At 40.6% G+C, this 25222-nt stretch overlaps 1 protein-coding gene across 13 annotated transcripts in view; it reads right to left on the reverse strand.

The window, feature by feature from the left end:
* TP63 (tumor protein p63) overlaps positions 1-25222 on the reverse strand; it is a 230023-nt gene that overhangs the window by 3796 nt on the left and 201005 nt on the right. For 4 of the 13 annotated variants that reach the window (XM_043594593.1, XM_043594596.1, XM_043594600.1 and 1 more), the window contains 6 exons: positions 24422-24558; positions 22272-22354; positions 19844-19980; positions 6054-6211; positions 3780-3924; positions 2366-2459 (listed from right to left, as the gene is read on the reverse strand). In XM_043594593.1, coding sequence (XP_043450528.1) covers positions 2366-2459; positions 3780-3924; positions 6054-6211; positions 19844-19980; positions 22272-22354; positions 24422-24558 — 754 coding nt within the window. Of the gene's footprint in view, positions 1-2365; positions 2460-3779; positions 3925-6053; positions 6212-12196; positions 13626-19843; positions 19981-22271; positions 22355-24421; positions 24559-25222 lie in introns of those variants that run through there. The other 9 variants (XM_043594594.1, XM_043594597.1, XM_043594604.1 and 6 more) reach the window with 5 other exon arrangements.

Here is a 25222-nt window from a genome sequence, read left to right on the forward strand (position 1 = left end):
TGGTGTTTGGATAAACCAGGGTATCCAAATGCAAAGTATGTGTCCATCCTCTATTAATGGGGGTAGAAGGCATTACAAATATGCCCGAGCTTTACTATCTGTGGAGACATCTCTTACATTTTTATCTGCATTATCTCTTCATTAGCTCGTTTCAGTGATGGCTCACATTTTTTTTTTGTTTGTTTTTTTGGGTTTTTTTTTTTGGAGCAGCATGGTGGGTAGAAAGAACACTGTGTTTGGAGTAAGAAGACCTTGACAGAGGTTCTTATTCTGTCACTGAATGACTCTAGACCTTCATCAAGTCACTTTTTCCCTACTGGCCTCAGTTTCTTCATTGATAAAATGGGATCAAATTCCTTTTTACATCAGCACCCATTGTGGGCTCTTGTGTGAATATGGATGTGAAAGTACTAGACCGATTATAAATGACACTATCTAAATCTTAACCATTGGCATTATTACCATATTAAATTATTATTAACCCAGTCCGGCATCTTAGAAGGGCTACTTATGAAAACTGCCAAATGTAACCATATCATTTTCCCAGGAAGGGATGCCAAATGACTCAGACAGGTATTGAGAGACAAGCTGCAAAAGAAGTTTCTATTTCCAGTAATGAGATGGAAGAAGCTGAGGTGAGGATGCAGAAATGAGATAGCTTCCCAATTACTTCCCAGTTTGGACGTTTGCAGTATGGGCACTCCGATTTCCCATTCTGGCAGAAGAATACACCATAAAGAAGGCAACCCACATGGAGATGAGTAAGTGTAACTCTTTATTCTTCTGGAGCTCTCAATAAGTCTCTAACGCTGTGAACTGGCCTCCCTCAATCTCCATGATTCTCTGGATAGATTTTAACTTATGATAGATGAAGAAATTGTTGTCCAGAGACCGGCACAAGACCTAGCCAACACCAACAGAGATGGACTTCTGGAGAACATCTGCAGATCCTAATAGCCAAGGGAGTACCTTGACACACTCCCCAGTGGGGACAGGGAGCAAGTGGATGGCATAACTTTAAAAAAAATAGGGAAGGGACCTATTCTCTGTTCTATCATATAGGACTATCAAAGACAGGGCAACTCTCTTCTCCTCAACGGATGGACATCATTGTAAAGTTACCCAAAACCTGTCGAAACTTACTACTAAAGCATTCTCTATAGTTTTCACTTATAATTTATTCCATCAGGGAGCAGCAGCCAGGGTGATGTGTGGGGTGGAGAGGGGTGGGCACAGAGGCAGTGCAGTATGTACTTGTCATCACAAGGGCTGGGGCATTCTCATGCTGCAGGGGCATCTCTAGCATCGGTGCTCAAGGAGGGGAAAGAAGAGATCTCAACTACACAAACAGCAGCAGAGGCAGAGAATATTTCTTCCACTAGTCCAAAAGGCCCTCTGGAAGCTGGAAGAGAGGATAGTAAACCCCAAAGAGAGCAGCATGAAGAGAAGCCTGGAAGGAAAATCAGATTGTCATAAGCCAGAACAATACAAGCTCCCAAGAATACAAGCCAGTCATGAAGTGGTATAGGAAGCACACACGTGCACACACACACACACACACACACACACACAGTCCCCTTCCATCCAGCTTGCTGCAAAAGACAAAGAATATCAAAGCCAGAGGGAGTGATTTTGAACCCAGTTTGATAAACTGAGGCTCAGAGAGGCAAAGTGATAACCCAAAGTCTCATTATTACTAAAAAGCATGGATGGGACTTGAACCATGACCAGTGAATTTTCTCAATGATCAGGGATGGCTTGGCCCTATTCTAATATAATTGAAAATGAGGGAACATATGGTTCTAATTGAGAGGAATGGCTGAATCCTCCTTAAGGTCCTACTTTAAGGAAAGGCAGAAGAAGCCAGTTAACAGAGTTAAAGACCAGAAGCTTCCACCTTAGGACTCTATTCCTAGTTCTGTCATCAACTCATCATGCAAATGATTATAATGTTGTCTCTCCATGATTTAAAGTGAGGATAATATCACCTGATTCCTGATAGCTTCCCTGGGGTCTCATACTGATTAATGAGCACATCTAAAAAATTCTCTAAATTCTTTCGAGATTATAAATATCTTGGAGGTGGGAATTGGGTTTCCTCTTTCCCACTCTGAATACAGTATGTGTGGTATAGAGAATTGCTGGCTGATCTGACAAGCAGAGGAAGACTGATCACCAAACTTCTCACGTATGTAGGCTAAGGCCTGGGAATCTTTCTAATATGGTAATGGTTTCCACCAAATTTGGGGACTGAGGGTATGATAACAAATTTTAAAACCAGGGGGAACTGAACTACAAGGTGGATGTCACCAGGGGGAGGGAATGAAGAAATAAAACTCAAGAGAAAAGTCTAACAGTTACTTACATCCATGGAGTAATGCTCAATCTGATAGATGGTGGTCAGCCCCTGGGTCGTGAAATAGTCCAGACATGATGAACAGCCCAACCTCGCTAAGAAACTGCAGAGGGAGGAGGGAAGAGGAAGGAGGAAACAGAAACAGAAAGTTCACCCCAACTGCATTGGCGAGATAAAGGAAAACCCAACATTATCGCCCTCGGATGCCCTACAGGAAAGACTAGGGGCAGGTGAAACATACGGAGGCCTTGGATTTGAGGTTTGGGAATGGTTAGTGACTTGAACTTTAGGTCTATAGAAATTAAAATCAACTCTGAAGATTCCTGCAGAGCAGTGATTTTCAAAAGGTGATTGGTGGAATTCTCAGGGGTTCTACATAGATAAGTGCCTTATGAGCCATTGCAGGGGGGTGAAAGGAAGGAGCCCAGTGGTCAGGTTCCCAGCGCTCTTGCCTCCTGCCTCTTCACGTCCAAAAGAGCACCTCTACTCGAATTGCTTTGTCTCTGGGGTTTCTGAGAATGGTTCACGTGGCTAAGAAAAAAATGGAGGCTACTCTACTAGGAATGCTTTCTGATTTATGTCCTACTCAGAATACAGATCCCTCCTTTCTGGCGCTGGTCTCAGATTGGTGATGCCACCATCACAGAGCCACAGGTTGGGTGGCACAAGCCACACGCCTTGCCGTCTCTCTGACACTGTTTAGGACTGCCGCATCAGTCACATGGGGATCAGTACCCATTGTTCCAACAGCCAAACGAAAGGGTCATTCTGCACGTGAAGCAGGGGCAGATGATGTGCACTAGGCGTGGATGTGGCACCCACTCTCACTTCTGTGGGAAGAGATCTTTCAGGCTTCACACATTTCCCTCTTCTGGCTGTCTGAACCCCCTTGCCTAAGGTGTGCCTGCTTTGTGTATGGCAGTGTAACAGTGGCCATTGGCTTCTTGAAAGTCCCTGTCATCTCTGTAACCATTAAAACTTCTTTACGGACATCCCACTCCAACATAACGAGGCCATGGTGGCTGAGAGCTAGGAGTCCTGGAGAACGGGAAAGGGAGCGAGATAGCAAGTTTACGGCCCTTCTTGGGTCCCCAGCCCTGAGCACCAGTTTGAAGGCCACAACTGACCATGTGAAACTGTGAGAGAGGAGGAAGAGGGTAAGTGAAGATGAGGGGAAACAGGCATGAAAAATGATTTGCCTATAAACTCACATTTTCACTTTGTCCCCTATGGATTATAGTGCTTTTCCTCGATTAAACACTGCTGACCACTCCACAGATCAGAGATAACAGTGCTGAACACCCATCATAGGAAGGGCTGCTTTCTTTTTTTCCCAACTGCGTACTGAACTCTGAGAGCGTCCGCCCTCCACCACCCCGAGTTGCTGAGGACAGGCCCCCGGGGGCACATGCCGTGGACTCACCTGACAAGGCTGCAATCTGTGGGGTACGGAGGTGGGGGAGTGCAGTGGGAGGTGGATGGCATGGAGAGTGGGGGAGGGAGGGCCTGGGTGGGGCTGAGTCCATTCATGTCTCCAGCCATTGGCATGTGGGTGCCCATCATAGGAACTGAACAGAAGCAGGAGGAACAGAGAGGGTTACTGCCGTCATCAGTACCAGCTTCCCAGGGGTCCATCTTGTCTGGTTTAATGTTACCAAGGGCCTAATCCACCAGCCTTCCTTTTCAGTCTTCTCTCTCACTGCACCCCTTAAGCACCCTATGTCTCATCCAACAGAAGACAACGTTCACCAAACTCCAAACTAATTACACATTTCTCGAACCCTGCATGTGCTCCTAGGACAATCTCCCCCCACTTCTTTCTAATGCTCTGTTCAACTGCACACTACTCCTTGAGGTTAATATATTCCTCTTTGCATTTGCCTTCATGGCTTATATTTCTGTCTCCCTTATTAGGCTAACTCCTTAGGCCTGGCACAGATCACATGCTCGGTAAACTGAGGTGAGGTGAACAAATAAACAGATCTGTGAATGAGAATGACCTCTGGAATAACTGTTTGGGAACAGGAGGATTTATTGCAATATTTGGGAACCATAGGCCTATTAAGCAAGAATGAAATGAAAGGTTCCAGCTCTTTCTTATGGTCCATTTCTGGATTGTATTCAGGGACACCAGCAACACTGATTGGTTTTTTACTAAACTACAAACTGGAAACATCTACCTATAGAGAAGAAGCGCTTAATACAGATCATATCTATGAAGCAAATTTTGTCTTCAGGTCAAAAAAACAGAGGAACATTGCTACTAAAAGATTAATGCGATTTGCTTTTATTTTTGTGAATAGCAATATGCTCCCAAAGGAAAGGCCTCTGTCACCAACTAGCCCCCTAAAGAGCACAGGCTTATTTTATCTTATCACTTTCCCTTCTGACTTTGCCGGTGCTATCAAAGAAAATTGTGAAGTATAAAGAAAAAGTAGGCAAACCGTAAATTACACAAATGTGAAGGAACAAATGGACTCTAAGATGTCACAAGAGAGAAAATAAAGTAAAAAAAAAAAATGACACTTTTTCCTTTTGCTGTCAGAGTAGCAGACCTGTCAGGGGGTGAGGTTTGGAGCCGTAGGATGAATTTATCACTAGTGAGACAGCAGTTTGGCTCTAAAGTCTTTGTTACCAAACCAAGCAACCTTACCACATACATCTGTATCTCATTTAAATCTGAATCTTTGCCATCGGACCACAGAGAGTCACAACCCTAGCTTCCCTTAACTTTAAGAAAACAAAACCAAAACAAAACCTCTAATCTCTTCAAGGTAATACTGAAATGCAGGTTTAAAGGCTTGATCAGAATAATGAAGGATTTCAAAGGACAAGATTGAGGCATTATTTTATGAGGGGCACTGTAGGATACATGTATAGTGTTTAGACTTCTGTGTCCTTATAATACATCCTTCTGCATTTCTAGCATCCGTTTGATTTTCTCTAGTTTGGGTATGCACTTTGCTAGATTTAGTTCTAGTGGATAATTCTATTTACAGCAAAGCTATATAGCAATCACCATTCATTTGGAGGCCCAATTTTCACATTGCCTCTCACAGTTATACTTAGTCGATGTGAGTAATCTGTGCGTGAATAAGTAAAAGGGAGACTCCTTTCTCTATGTCAGTTCCTTAATGACTGTATATAGGATGGCGTGGACAAGATGAGAAGGCTAAGATCACAGGGACACACAATCATAAGATGTTAAAAGTGAAGAGTGATACTTTTATGAGTGGAAACGGAGCATTAGAGCAGAGAGGTTACTTGTCCATAGTTGCATGGCTAGTCCTGCCATAGCATCCAGAGGACAATCTATTTCTCTAGACTTTAAGTCTACCACACCATGCTACTTCCCACATGTTGGATATATTTCCTTTTCACTATCTCAAAGGATATAGGAGGTGGGTCCCCCAACCAGGTTGATGGGAAATTCATGGTTGTTTTCACAGAGATCCTTTTCTCTACTGAAGGAACAGTCTCCTCTATCTCTACCAATGTTCTTTGCCATGAACCATACACTTCAAAAGCGACGAAAAGCTCACCACGAGGAACTCAAGCCATTAGGCTGTGATCTGTCTGTTCCACTGTGCCTTTCCTCAGCTTAAAAAGCAAGCCTCTCCCCACACCCCGGAGTGGAGTCCTCCCCTACACTAGCCCTGTGGACCCATAAGGCGCAGCTAAACGGAGATGCTCTTACTGTTGGCTCCCATGCCATCAGGAATGGTGGTAGGAGTGAGGGTGTTGCGCTGCTGAGGGTTGATAAGCTGGCTCACAGAAGGCAGCTTGTTCATGCTGTTCATTTTGTTGAGAGGTGGAGAGCTGTTACCATATGAAGACTGAGTCTGCATCGAGGTCCTGGGAACACAAACATGGCAATGATGGTGAGCGGGTCATACTGAACAGGGCGGACTGGTCAGATCCCACAGGTCTCAGATCGAAACGTGGCCTTGAACTACAATTTGTAAAAATATTCCTCCAGGACCTATGACAAGAAATTATTTGTTTCTGTCTGAGAACTTTTTTTTTTTTTTGTAAACTAGGGAGGGATTGCAAGGTCAAGTCATATTTCTCCTGAATTTAGAGTATGAAGTTGCATATCTTCCTAAAGAATCTCTTTTGTGAGAGGGGAAACAATTGCATCTTCTTTTTACCTCTATTATTTTTTTTTCTCCATCTCTTTCCCCTCTCTGGCCCTTCAACTCAAACAAGTTTGAAAATCAATAAGGGAAAAGAAGTCAGTGAAGACCCAAAGGCTTAAGAAAGACATGAAGATGCCAATTTTAAATTGCAGCTGAGGCCTGTTGTGTGTAGCTTCCTAGGCCAGTTGGGATATACAGAAAATGACTATGAGCACCATCAAATCGGGAATTTGGCAGCACAGCCTGCTGTCATGCAGAGGCCACAACATGGAAACGTGCTTCCTCTGCTTAGGTGTTCGAGGGCCTTTGAGAAAACCCATGGGGATGCCAGCCGCCTTTCTGCACAGGAGAAGCCCGGAGCCCAAACAACTCTTCTGTTGATTTTTGACAAGTCTCCTGGGAGACAAAGACCAACAAAAAAATTCCACTTAGCATAACTTCAATTTGGAAATTTACTCGGATTGGCTTGTCATTCTATGCATCATATCACATATGATATTCCCTACCAACTGTCACGTCTCACTCTCTGATTACAGAACTAGTGATATCTACGATCATCGGAGCAGGATATAGCATCAGAAAAACAAAGTTTAAGACTTCCTCTAGCATATACTAGAATCTATAGGTCCCCGTGTGGGCCACTAAATATCTTTGCTTTTGTTTTATCACAAAAAAACTCTATACATTAAATACATACACACTTGTTCAAATTGGATGTTAGAGGTAGAAAAATAGTAAGAAACAGTCCCATCTGTGAGAAGCTCATACAGTAGTGGATACATGGGGATCACAATCCAACCTACCTTATAAGGCTGTGGTGGGAACTGGAAAAGATAAGATGAGGAAGAACTTTATGGGCTATATGCCATTTACAGTGAGTAATTATGACCACAGAACAAAGATTGGGCTTAAGCATGTTTTGAAACTATGGTGGGAAAACTCCCCTTTTACAATTTTCAGACAAAGTGCGTTATTTTTTCCTATTTGTCTCCTTCCTGCAGTCATATTTATTATAGTAGATAAGACAGTGAAAAAACAGTTTCCCTAACATTTTATTTTGTATATATGTGTATATAAAACACTCTATGTTATATATATATATATATATATATATATACACACATATATAAAAACTCTATATTATATAAATTATATATATGTATTATATATAGAGAGAAACTTTCTGTGTTTGTATGTGTGTGCATGTATATATATATATATTTGTATGTGTGTGCATATATATATATATTTGCATAAATAAGTATGGCAATTGGTGTACAATTAACAATTCAACTGTGTTCTATAATTACTGACTTTAAGGTAGGAGGGCATTGCTTTTGCTGTTTAGATCTTTTCAAGAACTCACAATTATAGGTCCATGTTGTATAAACAGGTGTTTACGTAATAAACCCTCCCAATTGCAAGACACTTCAGGTTACTAAGCTCTCCTTTATCCATTTACTGAATGATTTCCACATCCCTCTGGAGGAGAACATGGTCTGGCAGGGCAGGGATGGGCAGAAATTATTATGCCTATTTTACATATGTGTAAATATAAGGTCTTAAGAATAAATGGGCACGAGTCACACATTACTAAATGATGAGTTGAGGGTCTCCTGGTTCCTAGTCCAGGAGTTTCTTTCTTTTATTCTGTGGTAACTTTCCAGAAACAAGACAGTATTATGCATTAGGTTACAGAATCAGGAAATGGGTTAAGTGGTAAGAGAAGTGGGAGAGACTGAGATATGGTAGGGGGCAAGGGATCTAGCAGTCAGTCCCCCCAACTATCATCAATCCAACTATCATCTATCCCTGTGTTGAAGCCTAGTGTTAAGAGTTAGCACGTTGGATATACTTAGGAACACTTGTAAATCCATATCAAAGTGCAGAGAAGCACAGGGATAAGTGGCCAAGAGATGCTTTGCCAGGTGCTTTTTCCATTTTTTCCCACTCCAGGGGGAAAAACTCCCCCTGTTCAGACTCCAGGGGCAGGTTGATCTTCTGCAGCCTAAAGATACCTCTCTCTTTCTCTTCCATTTTCCCGAATCAGTCAAATGCAAAGCAAGAGCTTATGGAAGCATTGCTTGAACCATTAATATTCACCTTTAGGAAAATAAAAATATTTTTTAAAGCTTTGCATTTTTCCTGCGTGCTCTAGTATAATAAATTCCTTCTTCCAAATCCTATTACACTTCTCTCCTCTGTTTCTTTTTGAGGTCTGTATTTTTGACCATTTTATTAGGTCATTTATTATGAGCAGCCTAAACTATTTTAGGAAGCTAGCTCAAAAACCATAGATGAACAAAGAAGGAACATGAAATTTGGAGTCAAACAAAACATCCAGGTTCATCTTCTAGATTTGACACAAATTAATTGATTTTGGATGTTATGCAAGGCTCTTGAGTCTTATTTTCTTTATCTGTAGAACAGGTATTATACTTACTCTAGAAGAGCTGCTATAAAGACTAACATGGAATAATATGGAAACAACCTAACAGTCTATCGATACACGAGTGGATAAAGATTCTGCATATATACAATCACATATTACTCATTCATAAAAAAGAATGAGATCTTGCCATTTGTGACAACACGAATGGACCTAGAGGGTATTATGTTGAGTGAAATAAGTCAGATAGGAAAAAAAAATATTGTATGATTTTACCTATATGTGGAATCTAAAAGTAAAATAAATGAACAAACAAAACAAAAACATACTCATAAGTACAGAGAACAAACTGGTATTTGCCAGAGGGACCAAGGATTGGAGGAATTAACTAAGTAGGTGAAGGGGATTAAAAGGTACAAACTTCCAGTTATAAGATAAATGTCACATGGATGCAAAGTACAGCATAAGGAACACAGTCAATAATACTGTAATAACTTTGTATAGTGACAGATGGTGACCACACTTAACGTGGTGAGCATTCTGTAGTGTATATAAATGTCAAATCACTGTGTTGTACACCTGAAACTAATATAATATGTACTGTATTTCAATTAAAAAAAATAGAGGGGCACCTGAGTGGCTCAGTTGGTCGAGCGTCTAGCTTGTGATCATCGGCTCAGGGCATGATCGAGCCCTGTGTGGGGCTCTTCCCTGAGGGTGGAGCCTGCTTAAGATTCTCTCTCTCTCTTTTCCTCTCCTCCTCTCCTTCACTCACATGCTCTCTCTCTTTATCAAATAATAATAATAATAATAATAATAATAATAATAATAATAATAGGGTTTTTTAAAGTTTTTTTATTTATTTGGAGAGAGAGCAAGCCCATGCGTGCAAGAGGAGAGGAGAAGAGAGAGAGAGGGAGGGAAAGAATCCCAAGCAGTCTCCACACTGTCAGCGCAGAGCCTGACAGAGTGCTCAAGTCCATGAACCCTGAGTTCATGACCTGAGCCGCAATCAAGTGTCAGACCCTTCACCAACTGAGCCACCCAGGTGCCCCAGTAATACCAGATTTGTAAAAATAATTAAAAAAATAAAAAAGTAAAATCTATTATATTCTTTAAAAGAAAACATTAAATTAGATTATATGAGAGCCCTGGACATTGTCCTGTAATTTGTAGATGCTCAAGCAACTTTGGTTCTTTTTACTCTTACCCTCAGTAGCAAATGTTTAATACTCTCGTGTTTGGTCAAGGGAGTGAGAGGTATCAGTTTAAGAATTAACAGGAGGAGGTGAAAACTATTCTTTCTTGAACAAGTCCAGGAATTAGGGTGAATGGATAAATGGGGTAAGAGAGTGCAAAAAAGTCAGAAATTCTGATTGCCTCTCCTTTAATGTGGAAGAGAGGGTTAAAGCCACAGGGAGCAAGGTCAGGGCAGTCTGTTTATCATTAAGTTTTCAATGCCTGGAATACAGTGAAATACAAAGAGTATTCTGATAAGCTCTATGTGCTGTGGAAAAAGGAGCAAGACTGAATAAATCTGTGACCAATTTAAAGGCCTTGAAGAACCACCTTACCCCCCACCCCCCTTACACATATGTCACAGTCATTGAGTGGAAAGTCCCAAGGATTATTGAGGAATCTGAAGAGAAGGAAAAAGTGTACAAGGACAATAAGGATCTGTGACGTGATGGGTTTCTTGCCCTCCTCCACCCTCCCAGTGCGTGCACGCGCGCGCGCACACACACACACACACACACACACCCAAAAAAGCGATAGTGTAGCAATCCTCAGAAAAACAACCAGGAGTAAGCCTCAGGCTGTTTTCTCTAGATTTCTCCAGATTTTTGCAGAAATCCAACATAACAGAGATGTAGAAAGACATGTTTCATGTAATTCTAGTTTTGAGGAGAAATTCTGGAAAAGTCAAATCCTAGGTCTTAACTTTAACAGCTCAGGCTTCTGTGTACATTGCTAAGAAAACAATTCAGTATCTCAGAGCTGTAAGTGACCTTAAATCATTTAGGATGAAAAACACAGGTTTCCTGATTACAAGCCTCGTGCCTATATCCATGGCAAAGAGCCCAAATTCTTAAAAAGACAAATTCAAAGTCATTTCCATCTTGATGGAGATATATAGAATTCCGCCAAAGGATTCCTTTTTTTTTTTTTTTTTTTTTTTTTTTGCCTTAAATCTTTCATTGTTGGTTAGAAAGCAACTCTCTGGTAGAATTTGGTGATACCTGAGGGTAAATCTAGTCCAGCAAACTGTTTCTGGAGTACAGAATTTGAGAGGGGAAAGAGATAATGAAGATAAAACAAAATACCCCCTATCTCAGGAAGGTCAAAAAAAAGGGAAGCCATGTGACATCAGAAAAGGAAGTGTTCTTCCTCAAAATTTTGCCCACGACTGCCCTGCCAGTAACCTTACCCTCCAGTTGGGTAATCTTGCTTCTAAAGACAAAAGGCAGCATTGATTCTCTAGATAGATCAACTGAAATTATACAATATTTTCCATTAGTTCAAGTATATACATTTATATAAGTCACTATACATGCATTAAAAACTTGCATAAAAATGGGGTGAAAGAAAAAAAAACTTGTGAAAGAAAAAGCAAATGCAAAAAAAAACTAAACATACTCATTAACCCTTTTAGGGATTTGTGAACCTCTTAAAAGGGGATTGGAAAGTTATTTGAAAAGACCTCAACAGCATAATGAGTGCATCAGATTTTACTAATATACTTTTGTCTTGAACATAATTTTTTCTTAAGTATTTTTTCAAGCTACTAGATTACTTATTTTTATTCAAAACAAGTGTTTTTGAAGCTTTTAAAAATAATTACTCAAAGATTAGAACATAGTGTAATTAAAACAAAATTGGACAACAGGTTCCACTACAGAGTTCTGGATGATGATTTGCTAATGCCCATGCCACAGGAGCCGAATTATTTAATAGACTGGGATTTGGATTTGATTTAAGTTTGGCAATTTCATATATAGCTGGAGAGCTGTTCAGAGAGGTAGACAAATGATGCTATAGTACCTGACTCCTTATGGTGAAATTAAACACCCACAGGGCTAAAATATATTTCAAGTTGAGGTAGGCATTGAAATTTATTTTTAGAACTGATGACCTTAATACAGAGCATCTTAAATAAGAACACCAAATACTGACAGAGGTGGAACAAAACCAAAGGGACTGTTTAATTACTCTTGTTCTTAAACTCACACATGGTACTTCAAGCATTGATGGGAAAATATTCTAGGATTAAGGAATTAAAAAGCAAGAGAGACAGAAAGAAAAACTGCAAGATGAACCAAGATGCAAAAGTTTATTGAAAATTAAAATCACACATCCATAAAGCAACAGCCTCAATAACAAGAAATCATTGCTGTGATGACACAGAATAAAGGGCTGGTGATTTGGTGTGGGGAGAAGTGGGGGGAGAGTTTTCAAGTCTTTAAACTATTATTTTAAAATACATTTCTAAAATGGAAAGCAATAGATTCTCTAAACTCTTTGAGCCAAAAGAAAAATCATCTATTCTTTCTATCTTTAAATTTCAGACCAGGAGTGCAGATTTTCACATTGTCTACCTGGACATCACTTAAATAAAATGTAAGTGTCCTGGACAAAGGAGTTGGAACAGTATCAGCAATATGGCTAGTTTCATGGTAGGACTGAGAGATAGGGGCTCCAATGAGCAAATTAGTCATAGATTTGGTGAGAGGCCTTTGAACCCCATTTCGGCCATTGAAATATGATCTTTAACTGCCTGGAATAATATTACTGAGGTGGTTTTACCCTCGTATTAGAATGACAAATTAGGTTTATCTGCCTTGGGGTCTTAACAATAGCTTGCGGGGTAGGGCCCCGGGGTTTCCATGAGCCAGGAAGATTATCATATCAGATGCCAACAAGGTGGCAGTGGTAGCATCTAACACAGTGTTACTGAACTTTCTATCTACATATTGAGGGGAGGACACTAATAATGCAAACTCTCTAAAAGAAGAAAAGAACATCCCCCCACAGTGGCTACTTATAGTAATTATCATCTCTGCCCAGCAGTACACTTGACACTTTAGTGTGTTACTATTTGTAATATTATTGCATGACCAGCATTAAAAGGGCCTGACTGAAGCTCTCAGTCATCTAGAATTTTCTTATGCACAGACAATAACAACTTTTTTCTCCTTTTCTTAAAAAGACATCTTAAGTTTGAGACCTGCTCAAAAGCTTCTTTATGAGTTTTAGAAACACAACAGAAGGTAACAAAAGGGTTCCAATAAACATCTTAATGCCCCTCTTTCCAACCTGAGCCCCTCCCTTCTAAGAAAAACACAAAGCTCACAGACAAACACAGGGGTTCCTGACTGCCCAGTGCTAGATATAAGGATGCAGAATCTGTGGAAAATGTCCTTTCTTGTAAAGTTTTGAGTCCCTTCAAAAGATTTTCTCACTACTGGCTATATGCCTTTGAGCAGTTGGGTCTCTGAGCCAAAGTGTCTTCAAGTTCTGCTTACGAGGGCTGGACACACACACACACGTGCACGCGCGCACACACACACATACATGGACACACAAGAAACACACGCTCAAAATACAGATATGGGGTGGGGGGGTGGTCTATGGGTACACTGATCGGTTTGGAGGGCTGGAATGTCTAAAGAAGACGTCAGACTGTTTCGGGGTTTCTCTCCGGGGCTCCACAAGCTCATTCCTGAAGCAGGCTGAAAGGAGACTGCAGAGAGGAACCAGAGAAAAGAAGAGGTGAAGACTTAGGACTTCATATATTCACATCAACTGAATACAGAAATACCCTCCTACCTTCATGATCACAGTAAGACAGAATAGAATGACCTACAAAGCTATTTTTGCTCCTTCCTCATTATCCTCCTTTAAAATTTCTCAGAGATGCCTTCCTCTCAAGATTTTTGTGAAGAAATGAGATAAAGTAGTGGTAGTTAACTAGAATTATCAGAATCACCCATAGAACTTTAAAAAACAAACAAACAAACAAACAAACAAAACAAGACCCCTCAGAGACCAGGCTGGGGCCCAGGCATATATATTTTCAGCAAGTTCTTCAAGTGATTCAGTTGAGGACTAAGGTGTCAGGGTAGGTCAAGGTACTTAGTACAGTGCTTGGCACATTGGACTCGATGACTTGAAAAGGGAATGCAGAGACAAGAATTAACAATAATCTTTTATAAAATGTCATTGGCCCAATTATGATACCTCATTATTGTTCCTGTGTAGCCTAACTACGAAGCATGAAGAAATACGATCTTATCAGTATGGGGACTGCATCACATGTATTTGTAAAGAACTATTAATGAGCATTTTGCATGTGCCCAGATTGAGGTGGATAAATATCTTAATCCTTTTAGTCACAAACTTGGCCTCCAAATGCACATATCAAACTCATGAAAGCAACTTTTACATAATTAAGAAATCAATTATGCCACAAGGATGCCAGGAACAGATCCTTTTACTTTGCTCAAGATTGTGTAACCCTATGAACTGTTTGGGAATTATTTCCCAGATGGCTTTGAGTCACATTTGGTTATTCCTTACAAAGGAACAAAGCCATTTTTATTTGGTTAGGGCTGGAATTCAGTAAAACATCTCACCAGCAAGAATTGAGATCATCTTAAAGAATATGCCAGAATATGAATTAGTAGGGGCACAATTTACTCTCAGATAAAGAATTGTAACTGACTTCTCGTTTGGAGATTACATTTTGGGCCTTCTCTTGGAGCAAGGACTGGATGGGACAACATGCAGGAATCATCTTTTAGTTACGACAAGAGTATATATATGGACCACGAGGGTCCAAACTTTGAGATCTAGAACTGAGATTAGTGGTGCAATGAGATGTGAGAACTTAGAAAAGTGATTTAATCTATCTGAATTCAATTAGTCACAGGTTTTTCCTCATTGCCAATTCATGGCTAATAAATCTCTGCCCTGAAAACTTTCTAACAGAGCTGTGATGTTCAAAAAGTAACCCTGTATAAACTGTAAAAGTTGTGTTGTTCCTTGACCTAGAAGGTTGAACAAAATGAAATTGTCAATATCCACCTGTTTTTTCCTCTATGAGATTGGCAATTGCAAACAAATATTCTGGACATATGAAGGATTTCTAAATCAAACTTAGAAATATGGTCTAAATCATACCTATCAACAAGACAGAGATTTGTGTATTCTCCTCTCTCCTATGTTGATAATGCTGAAAATATTGCTTGCTTCTCCCTCAGCTATGTAATCTGAGGAAAAATACCAATACTCTTAGAGAAGGCCATAGCCAAATGAGCTTAAAGAGGTAAGGCTTTGTACTGAAACCACAAGGATACATACCAACTGACTGATACAGAGATATAGAAGTGGGCATAGATATTTATTTTAGTTTTATTATTATAACTTTCTTAACCAATGAAGCAGACAAAACACTGCAAAGAGCTGTGTCTTCCAGATCTGACTCTCATCTCACCTTGATTATAAACTGGTTATAAAATCACAGGCACAGTCATTGGGCCTCAGTTTCCCCAACCATGGTAGGATGAGATTAGAACCATGACCTTCCAGATCCCACTATGCTCCACTGTTCTCTGACCTGTATTACTGATAATCTACAATCATCAAGGGATCACCAAGGAGAAGGAAACACTCCTCAGGATGCCACGTTTGTATTACAATTAAAATAAATCCATACTGTAGAAACTCAAAAATAATTTTTGAGGAGAAAACAAGAGTAAGGCTAAGTATAATTTTAACAAAATGATGTTGACCTGAGATCATGGTGGAAGCCAAGACGGAGGATAAACTACAGGAAAAAAATGAAAAAGCAATGCTATTGGTCCAAAGTGCGCACATCAAAAGATTGCTAAAAAGGTCTCAAGTAGCTTCTGCAAAGTTGTCTTAAGAGTTAATGTCCCTTGGGGCACCTGGGTGGCTCAGCTGGCTAAGTGTCTGACTCTTGATCTCAGCTCAGGTCATGATCTCACGGTTCCTGAGGTCGAGCCCCAGGTTGGGCTCCACACTAACAGTGCAAAGCCTGCTTGAGATTCTCTCTCTTCCTCTCTGTCTCTGCACCTCCCCTGCTCATGCTCGCTTGCTCGCTCTCTTCCCTCCCTCTAAATAAATAAACTTAAAAAAAAAAAAGAACTGTAGTTTCTTTGTTAAAAAAAAAAAAAAGAGTTAATGTCCCTTGAAAATATGAAGGCAGAGTCCAGTGTCAAGAATGGGTCCAATTTGTCCTCCCATGAGATTCTTGTTTCTGTAAACATAACCCCAGAATGTTTATTTCAATGTGAGCAAATCAACTAAAATCACACTTCTTTGCAAATGTGTATAAAGCCTACTTATATCTATACCAATTTGATTCACAAAAACTCCGTGTAAAATTTATTTTCCATAAAGCCTATGATCATGAAGGTAACTGTGAAGGAATTTTTGAAAAAGGAAAACCATGCACAAATGAAAAGCAAGCAGAGAGAAAACACATAGTGAGAAACAGAAGTAACTCAGCTGAAAATATTTTATTGCCACTTAGTGGAAACTGTGTATTTTCTTCCCACTAATTTTCCCTCTACTAAAAAGAAAAGCACAAAATTGATCCCTTACCAGCATAAAATTGGTACTATATTTTTGGAAAGGAAATCACAGGCTATTATAGGCATTTTCCAAGCTGATTTTTTTCTTTTCAAATGATTGCCAGGGAATTAGATTTCCATTTTTCTTTGTCTAGTCATTCATACTCTTTCTTGGAGATTTACACAGAAACAAGAGAGCTGAAAAAAAAAACCCAGCGGAAGAACGCAGCAACCGGAGAATTTATGCAGATGTACATTACTCATTCGAGACCCATGTATATATGATACAATAAAGACAGAATGAAGCCAAATGTCTATATTTTGCAAAGATTTCATTTGCAGTGTCACATTCTTCCATGCACAAGGCACCACACTGAAGTTAGCTCTTACACACTGTGAGCTAGTAACTCAAAAACATGCAAGGACGCTTTTAAATGGACACCCCAGGGAAGGGGGAGGCTACTATTTCCTCACTATTTATCTGTGGCTACACATGCAAAAAAGGGATGATATGTTTCTAATGTCTTTGGGGCTTTTAAAAATAACACGAGTTTAATATGCAGTTTCTCTTTGATGAAATAGATTGCTTTATGAAATCCAAATTATAAAATAATTTCCCTTCAGAGCAATGCCACCCAGTCAGATGACAAGCGCTGGATAACTCCTCACGTGGGAGCACAGGGTTATGTATTCTCATGTACACCATGTAAATGAACACAAATTGCCTATGCCCCCAGCTGACTAAGGTAGAGCTTCCTGGTTTATCAAATCTCCAAAATTATGGCACTAAACTATTCCTTCTATGGTATGATCTAGAGACGTTGTTTAAAGTTGTCCTATTAACTTATACAATGCTCAGAATGAATTTCCAGAGCTTTCTTAGGATTCAAAAGGTAGTCTGATTAGGAATTCACCACTAAATTGTAAACTATGGAAAGGTAGGAACTTTTCCCTCTGTCCTTAATGCTTTCCCATAACAGATCTTCAATAAAAGTTTGTTAGGTGAATCAACTCAACTATTCTAGACTTAGCTGATGATAAGGTCACAACACTAACCATATTTTGTGTCCAGATGGGCATCCCTAACTTTCTCAGACAAAAGAGATCTCTGTTAAAGGCTGTCGTTTTGGTAGATGCCAAAATACCACTTTAAAAATCACTGGAGGCTTTCCTAAAACGTTTTCATACCTCTCTACCTTAGGATACATGTATTAGCTTCCAAATATTTCTAGCAAAAAATCTGAGCTTTGAGAGGCATGAAGGATGATCCCACTCATTTACCTACAACAAGAACTGGCAAACTACAGTGGATGTAGTTTGGGCCATAGGCTAAGAATGGTTTTTACATTTTTAAGAGGTATGAAAATTCAGAAGAAGAAGAAGGATTATATCATGATATGAAAATTGTATGAAATTCAAGCTTTAGTGTCCATAAAAATTAGTGGCCACTCTCATTCATTTATACAATGTTTGTGGTTGCTTTTGTGCTACACAGACAGAACTGGGCAGCTGGCTGCAAGAGACCATATGGACTAGAAAGCTGAAGATGTTTACTATTGGTGTTTTGCAGGAAAAAAAAAGTTTGCCAACCTCTTTGCTAGATGGCCAGGCTTTTATAAACCACATCGTTTAATAAGTATCAATGTGGCCTGACAGTACTTTTTCTGTTAACTGGGGGGGGGGGGGGGGGGGGGGGGGAGGCAGGAAGGACTATCACAGAGTAACTAGTTCAGCATGATATGCTACTATGTAATCTTTCTGAGTTCATTTTGGCTGAGCCAAACATTTCCAGAGTGCACTGGAGGCAATTTCCGAGTGTTTTTTTTAATACCAGGGCATGCATATTTGGGAAAAGGTACTTATCCTCTCTCGGTCTGTAAGTGATGTTACGGGTCTGTTTCTTTGATCCTTGCTGTATGATTTGACAAGAACTAAATCGGTTTTAAACTTGAATATATTAACATACATTTTCTTCTGATATCCTAAAGAATACGTAGGATTGGCAATGGGAATTCTGTTTGCAACCCTGATTTCTCATTCTCCTTTGGGATATTCTGTGTCCACAAGAAAACTCCTGATTAAACTTCCCACTCAGCCTTACTATAAAACTTTATAATTATGATTTGCAAAACTTCATGCTCAAAGTAAATGGTGGGATCCCTTCCAGGCAAAAAAGGTCTTCAATGCTCAACAAGGCTGAAGTCTTTTAAGGGAGAGCACAGTTCTTTTCCACCCCTCTGCTGCTCACCCCATACGCCATAGGCAGGGGTGCTCAGAGGTTGCCTTCTGACTATCCCAGATGTAGTCCAACTCCTCAGCTGCATTTATGTCGATTAAAAAAAAAAAAAGAATGAGAGACCTCTTTCACTTTCCGTAGTTCTGTATAGTTGCTAATAATATATCAGAAATTAACCATTATTTATTGTTCATTTGCTGTAAAAGACAAAATTTGCCTTAGGCAAGATGGTTTTGGCTTCATTTCTTTTTGTCTGGAGAGTAGAGTCAAATGTTTGAATTACTTAGACATTTTACATTATCTACAGAGACTCTGGCAATATTTTCAGTAGAGACACAATATCTTACTGAAGGTAACAAGTGATTATTCTTAACCACAGATCAACAGAGTCTTGACTTGATAACTTTCCTTTCTCCCAAAAGAGCTATGCTATTCTGATTAGTCACAAAACAATAGCATTGAAGATCCAAGAGTCAAGGTAAAAATCAACATATAAATAGGTTGCATGCTGATTCTAATATGGTTGCAAACTCTGGCCCAATGTATGTAAAAATGTATTGTTGGAAGACAACCTAGAACAGAGATGCTGAAACCTGGCCATAAGACTCCACTTCGCCCTGTTGCATCCGGGCAGTTTCCCAATGAGCACACACTGGGTCTCAGAATCCTCAACACAGTGCTCAGATAAGTCACTTAGAGGAAAACCTAGGCGCTAACCCCAGTCTACGATGGTTTTCCCAAAAGTGGGTTGTTTGTATCCCCAGAAAGGTACAGGACAAGCCACTGGGATAAGGGAAGATGACGTGTTTTAAAATATACACATTGTTACTAGAATAGCCTGTATACCCAAAATTCTTCTATTGATAGAGGTGTATGGTTGAGGCGTGGAGAGAACAAACTCTCTCTGTAGGAGTCTCTGTAATTCACTTGAAATGGTTTAGCTTCATTTCAGAAGCCGGGCGGAACTTCTAAAGGTGTGGAAAGAAACTTAGAAGGTGGTCGAAACTAAAGAAGGGGCCCCGTACCAGCTCATGTGAACCTCTCATGTTCTGCTGCCTCACGGCTTCTACCCCAAACAAACAGCCACTGTTACTCACACCTCCTGAAATGACACATCAACACACTCACTGTTTCTGAAGTAAATGTTGGTGCTGTTGCTGCTGTTGTTGCCTGTATGTCTCGATTGTGTGCTGAGGAAGGTACTGCATGAGTTCCAGGGACTCTTTGATCTTCAACAGCATTTCATAGGTCTCACGGCCCCTCACCTACATGAAGGACACAGGAAGGAGAAGGAAGCATGAAGAACTCTAGAACAATTAGCAGTATAGTCAATCGCCTTTATCTGTGCATTCCGCATTGACGAATCTGCCTGCTCGCTAATGTTCACTGGTGACGTGAACATCGGTACTGGGGGTGCCCTGTGGTCATTCGTGGACGTGCGCAGAGCAACACATTTTGGTTGCTCAGGAGAACAAGGGCATGCTCCGCCATCTTGTTTCATGGTTCGTGCTGCAAATGAGTATCCTTTCCATGGTCTCTTTACTGCCACATTTTGCATATTTTTGTGGTTTTTGTTGGTGAACCTGTTCTCTAAAGTGGTCCCCAAGAGTAGTGCTGAGGTGCTGTCTAATACTTCAGGTGCCAGAAGGCTGTAGTGGGCCTTAAGGAGAAAATGTGTTAGATGAGCTTCATGTAGGCACAAGTTATAGTGCTGTTGGTCATGAGCTCAGTGTTAAAATGAATCAATAGTATATATTAAATAAGGTGTCTTTACTGATGGGCTGCTGAAAATGTCATGCCCAGAGGCTCACGGGAACTTAATCCTATATTTCCCCATGAGCAATGATTCAGTATTTAGGATAGCATTTGCAGGGATTTTTAGAAGACAAAACTACCCAAAATAATGGGAATGAGCTGTAATTAAATATCCCTGGAAGGGCATTCAGCTGAGGCAAAATAGGCTTCTTCTCTCTTTAAAAGAGTCTCTGAAAAGGGTTTAAAAGTATGAGCAGGACCAGGACTGGAGCAAGGCAAGCAGGGCCCGTGAGCACTTGCAGGGCCCCAAGAGTGATTGCTTATTTAAATTCTGCACCCTAGGCATTTTGCCTCACCCCAGTCCCCTCCCTGAGGATGAGAGGCAGGGTTTGTCAGAAGTCAGAAATGGAAAGGTTTCCTCTCCCTTAACTCTTACTTGCCCCAGCTCTGTGATCACCTCTGCGAAGCTCCCCACTGACCTCAGTCTTTTCATGAGTCTTCTGTCCTTTCTAGGTGCTGCTACTGCATCATGCCTGATGCTCCAGAGGCAATTATTTCATTATATCCTAACTGTCTCCTCGCTAGAAGGCAAGCTCTTTGAAGGTAAGAGTTGTATTCTACTGATCTGCAAATGCTAAAGGCCTAGCATATTTGCCACCCCAACAGACACCAACTAAACTCATGTGAAATTAAAAGCTTCCCCCCCGCCTTTTTTTAATTCACACAATCCACTGTGGCTAATTCTTCACTGCACGTTCAAGATGTAACTGATTACACGGGACCTCCTTCCTTAGCACAAACTGAAATTTCATTAAAAACAGCTTCTCAAGTGGTTCCTATCTCAGCAACTGAAAACATATTAGGTCTTTTGGAATACGTGGGATACCAGGAAAATGTTTAACTTAAAGTTCACAAGTCAGTTTCCATATGTAGCCTGAGAAAAAAGACACCAAGAATCTTGGCAACTCACTGCCTGATTGTTTTACTAGCAAGCAGTCTATTGCCCTGAAGGTCAGGGCCCAAAGAAGGTAGGGAAGCAGGTATGGCACACCCAAACCTGTTGGTTTGCTTTAGCTTCCATACAGGGCGGCAGCTCCCAGTCAGATCTCCTGGCCTTCCTTGCCTGGCTCTCAGGTCAGTCAAGATGGAGTCAAGGGTTATACTCGTTACCAAGACTTGACTGCCACTCTAGATGACCAAAACCTAAGGTCATAAGAATCCAACAAACTTCAACCATAGTCTAAGACAGGGAGCCTCAGCGACCGTGAGAAGACTCATGTTCCTTGTAGGAATGAACAGTGCTGTTACACAGCAACTGGGCTGAGTCTCCTGGACATTCACACGTAACTGAGGACTCTGTCTTGCTTGGCCTTCTTTATAGCACTTCCTAAAAGAAGTCACAGTCGAGTCTGGAATTGTTGTACTGTCAGATCTGTGAACTCTGTCTGGCAAAATTTCAGTCTTGGTGACGATATGGCATCACCATGCTGTCTAGGGGAATCTTACAATTCTTAAACAATGAACTGCAAATTAATAATAAATATTTGGGTAAGAAAAATTATATTAGAACAGTAACTTTGGCTGGATGGGTAGCGGGAGAGGAGCCTGCACTACTGACGTATTTCAACATTGGGGAAGAAAGGGATCATTTCCTGATTTTTCAAACAATAGCTTCTCCCTGTTTTATTTCCCTCATCACCATCCCCCTTTCTCATTGTCACAGATAATAAGATGACACAGAGGAAGAGCTCATTCAGAGAAGGTAAAATGAAGTAATTGTGAATACTCAAAGGAGACTCACTGGTAAATATAACAGCTCATCATCTGGGGATCTCCGTTTTTTGATGGATGTCATCTGGATGCCGTGTGTGTTCTGACGAAAAGCTAGTGGAGGGAAAATGCAAGTTTCATCCTGGGAACATTTCTGAAGCACTAATACATTCATTAAACAGACAGTAGCCTCCGCAAGACCTGTGAGATTTGAGTTGCCAGTCCTAAACCTCCATTTACTTGGTGATAATCGCGTTTGCATTAAGGGCACACCTAACAATCATGAGGTGGGGGAGGGGAGTGAGCAGAAGAAAGACTTAGGGGAGCTGGCTTAAGTCATGTGCAGGAATCCCTGTGTCTTGCTGGCCTGCGTCTGCGAACAGCTGTTAAGGAAAGGAAGATAAATTGGTTTGGTGTTTCATGTTTCAGATCATTTGTCTTCCAAGGAGGGAAATGTGTGTTGTGGAAGTTGTCTCGGCCATGCATTCAGCTTGTGTGTTCAGCCCGCTCGTGGTAGTGCATACATCACGGAACTTCAGACATGCAGTCTCATTTCCGGGGCTGTTTTCCCTTTGGGAAAGTGAGTGAATGCAGCTCATAAATCCATAAAGTTTCCAAAATTAGCAACTACACCATATATCCAGGATATAGAGCTGATCCTTTTACCGAAGCTAAGATAATCTATTCTTACTAAAAGTTATTAATTTGTAGGTAACTGAGGTGCTCAGGGAAGCATATAGAAGCTATACCACCAGACAGACTCAAGAGCAAAATTAGGGTGGGGATATAACTTTCTTCATATGTGTATGTATACAAAGTAAAGGCATGTATATGTGTGTGTGTATGTATATATATACATATATATATGTATACATATATCTGTGTGTGTGTGTGTATATATATATATATATATATATATATATATACTTTTTTGAGGAATAATTAGGGAGAGGAGTCTAACAAGAAGGGCAAATAATACTATAAAAAGTATATATGTAAGATATATGTCAAACATACATATATACTTTTTTGAGAAATAATCAGGGAGAGAAGGAGCCTAAGAAAAGGGCAAATAATGCCATATATATGACATTATAATACCATTATAATAAAAGTATAATACATACTTTTTTGAGAAATAATCAGGGAAAGAAGGACCCTAACAGGAAGGAAAATCATACTGAACAGTTACAAGTTGATGATGAGTAGCTGTTATAACACAATACAATTTATATATCTTCGGAATACTAATCCAAATAGGATTAAAATGTTTTTTTCATGATATAAGTCATAGGGTGGTGCATTTTAAAATACTTGCTGTAGTGATAACAGGCTGACATGGGGCACCTCCTAGAATCAACTTCGCAATCAGACGGGCATGCGGATCAGTGGTTTTCATACTTTGTTCCCTGGAGGTCTGGGCCCCTCTGGGGCTGTACCGCATGGGCAAGGGATGGTTGTGAGCAGAGCATGGAGCCACAGACGATCCCCTACTCCCGTCCCCTTCAAATAGAGTCACTCTGCTTTCATCTATATGCATTTTAGGTTTTTTGAAATATTTCATTAAAGCAAAAAAAAAAAAGCTTTTAATGCTTAACAAAAGAAGTTTGAAAACAGCAGACCTAAATCGTTAGCCTTACTGTAAATGAGGTAACTGAGGCCCCAAGGCCCCAAGAACTGTCAAAATTCAACGCAACCCAGATCTTCAGAGTCCCCAGACAGTGCTTTGTGAAATATATTCTTAAATCTCACTATTCCCAGGAGTTCATTAGGTAGGTAGATGCTATTTTCAGCCCTGATGCTCAATTACAGAGAAGTCAACTGACATCAGTAGCTGACACCCAGAGTTTCTGATTCAAGAAGTCTGGGAACTAAGAATTTGCATTTCTACCCAGTTTCAAGATAATGCTGATGCTACTGGTCTGGGAGTCACAGTTTTAGGACCGCTGGACTAAGAAATCCTCACAATGATGATTTGCTTTTGTAAAGCTGTGGTGCACAGCTGGCATCCATTTCAGCACCTCCATTAATGGGACAGCAGTTTGCACTGGCTGTGGGGCCTCCAGTCATACTTGCCCCAAAGGCTTGAGGTCTTATTATGCAGCTTCTCAAATGTCGCTCCTAGTCCCCACATCTGGAGAAAATTTAGCCCTACCCCATTTGGCTACTACAGCTACTTACGGCGCTTCGTACCGTCACCGTTCTTTGCGCTGTCCGAGACTTGCTGCTTCCTGATGCTGTCTTCATCTGCCTTCCTGTCTCTCCCTGGGCAAGCACAGATCCTGGCCTCAAAGCAGCGTCGGCCCAGGACTTGCCCACTAGGCAATCAGAGAAGAGGGAGAGAAAGGGCGAAATTGAAAAGACCCTTAAAAGCCCTGGAATTCTCTCAATTCCATTTCTGATGCTGGCCATCACCCATCCACCATGACCACCAGTTCACTCATCGCTGCTCCAAGAATGGACCCAGAAGCGCTTGGCAGAACACAAAAATGCTTGCATGCCACAAACAACATTAGTAAATATGATTCCATTTGTTCCGCAAAGAACCCCCAAGCCATTAACTGAACAGTTGGATTTAACTACAGATTTTGAAGGACAGTTGAGTTGAGCTTGTGGATGTCTCTGGATAAAACCCCCTTAGGCAGCCCAGACTTACTCAAAGAAGTTATTAACTGCCTTGGGAGCCACATGAAAACAAACACTGTCTAATCAGAAACTACTGTAGTCAAATGTCAAGAATTCAGGTATAAAGTGACTTGCATGTCTTCCTGGTTCTTTTCTCCCCTCTACTTTAACGCACCCTGCTCTGTCTCCACCTTCTTAGATCTTTTATGTCAGTGTTTGCAGCCAGGATTTAAAGCACAAAGGACAAAATCAAGGTTAGCTCTTTGCTATACATGGGAAGTTAATGAGAGAGCAAACACAATTTCACTTTGCCCTCTGCCCACGGTGTTTTACAGAATGACAATTCTGCATATGCCA

Source organism: Prionailurus bengalensis, chromosome C2, assembly GCF_016509475.1.
Source record: "Prionailurus bengalensis isolate Pbe53 chromosome C2, Fcat_Pben_1.1_paternal_pri, whole genome shotgun sequence".
Taxonomy (NCBI): Eukaryota; Metazoa; Chordata; class Mammalia; order Carnivora; family Felidae; genus Prionailurus; species Prionailurus bengalensis.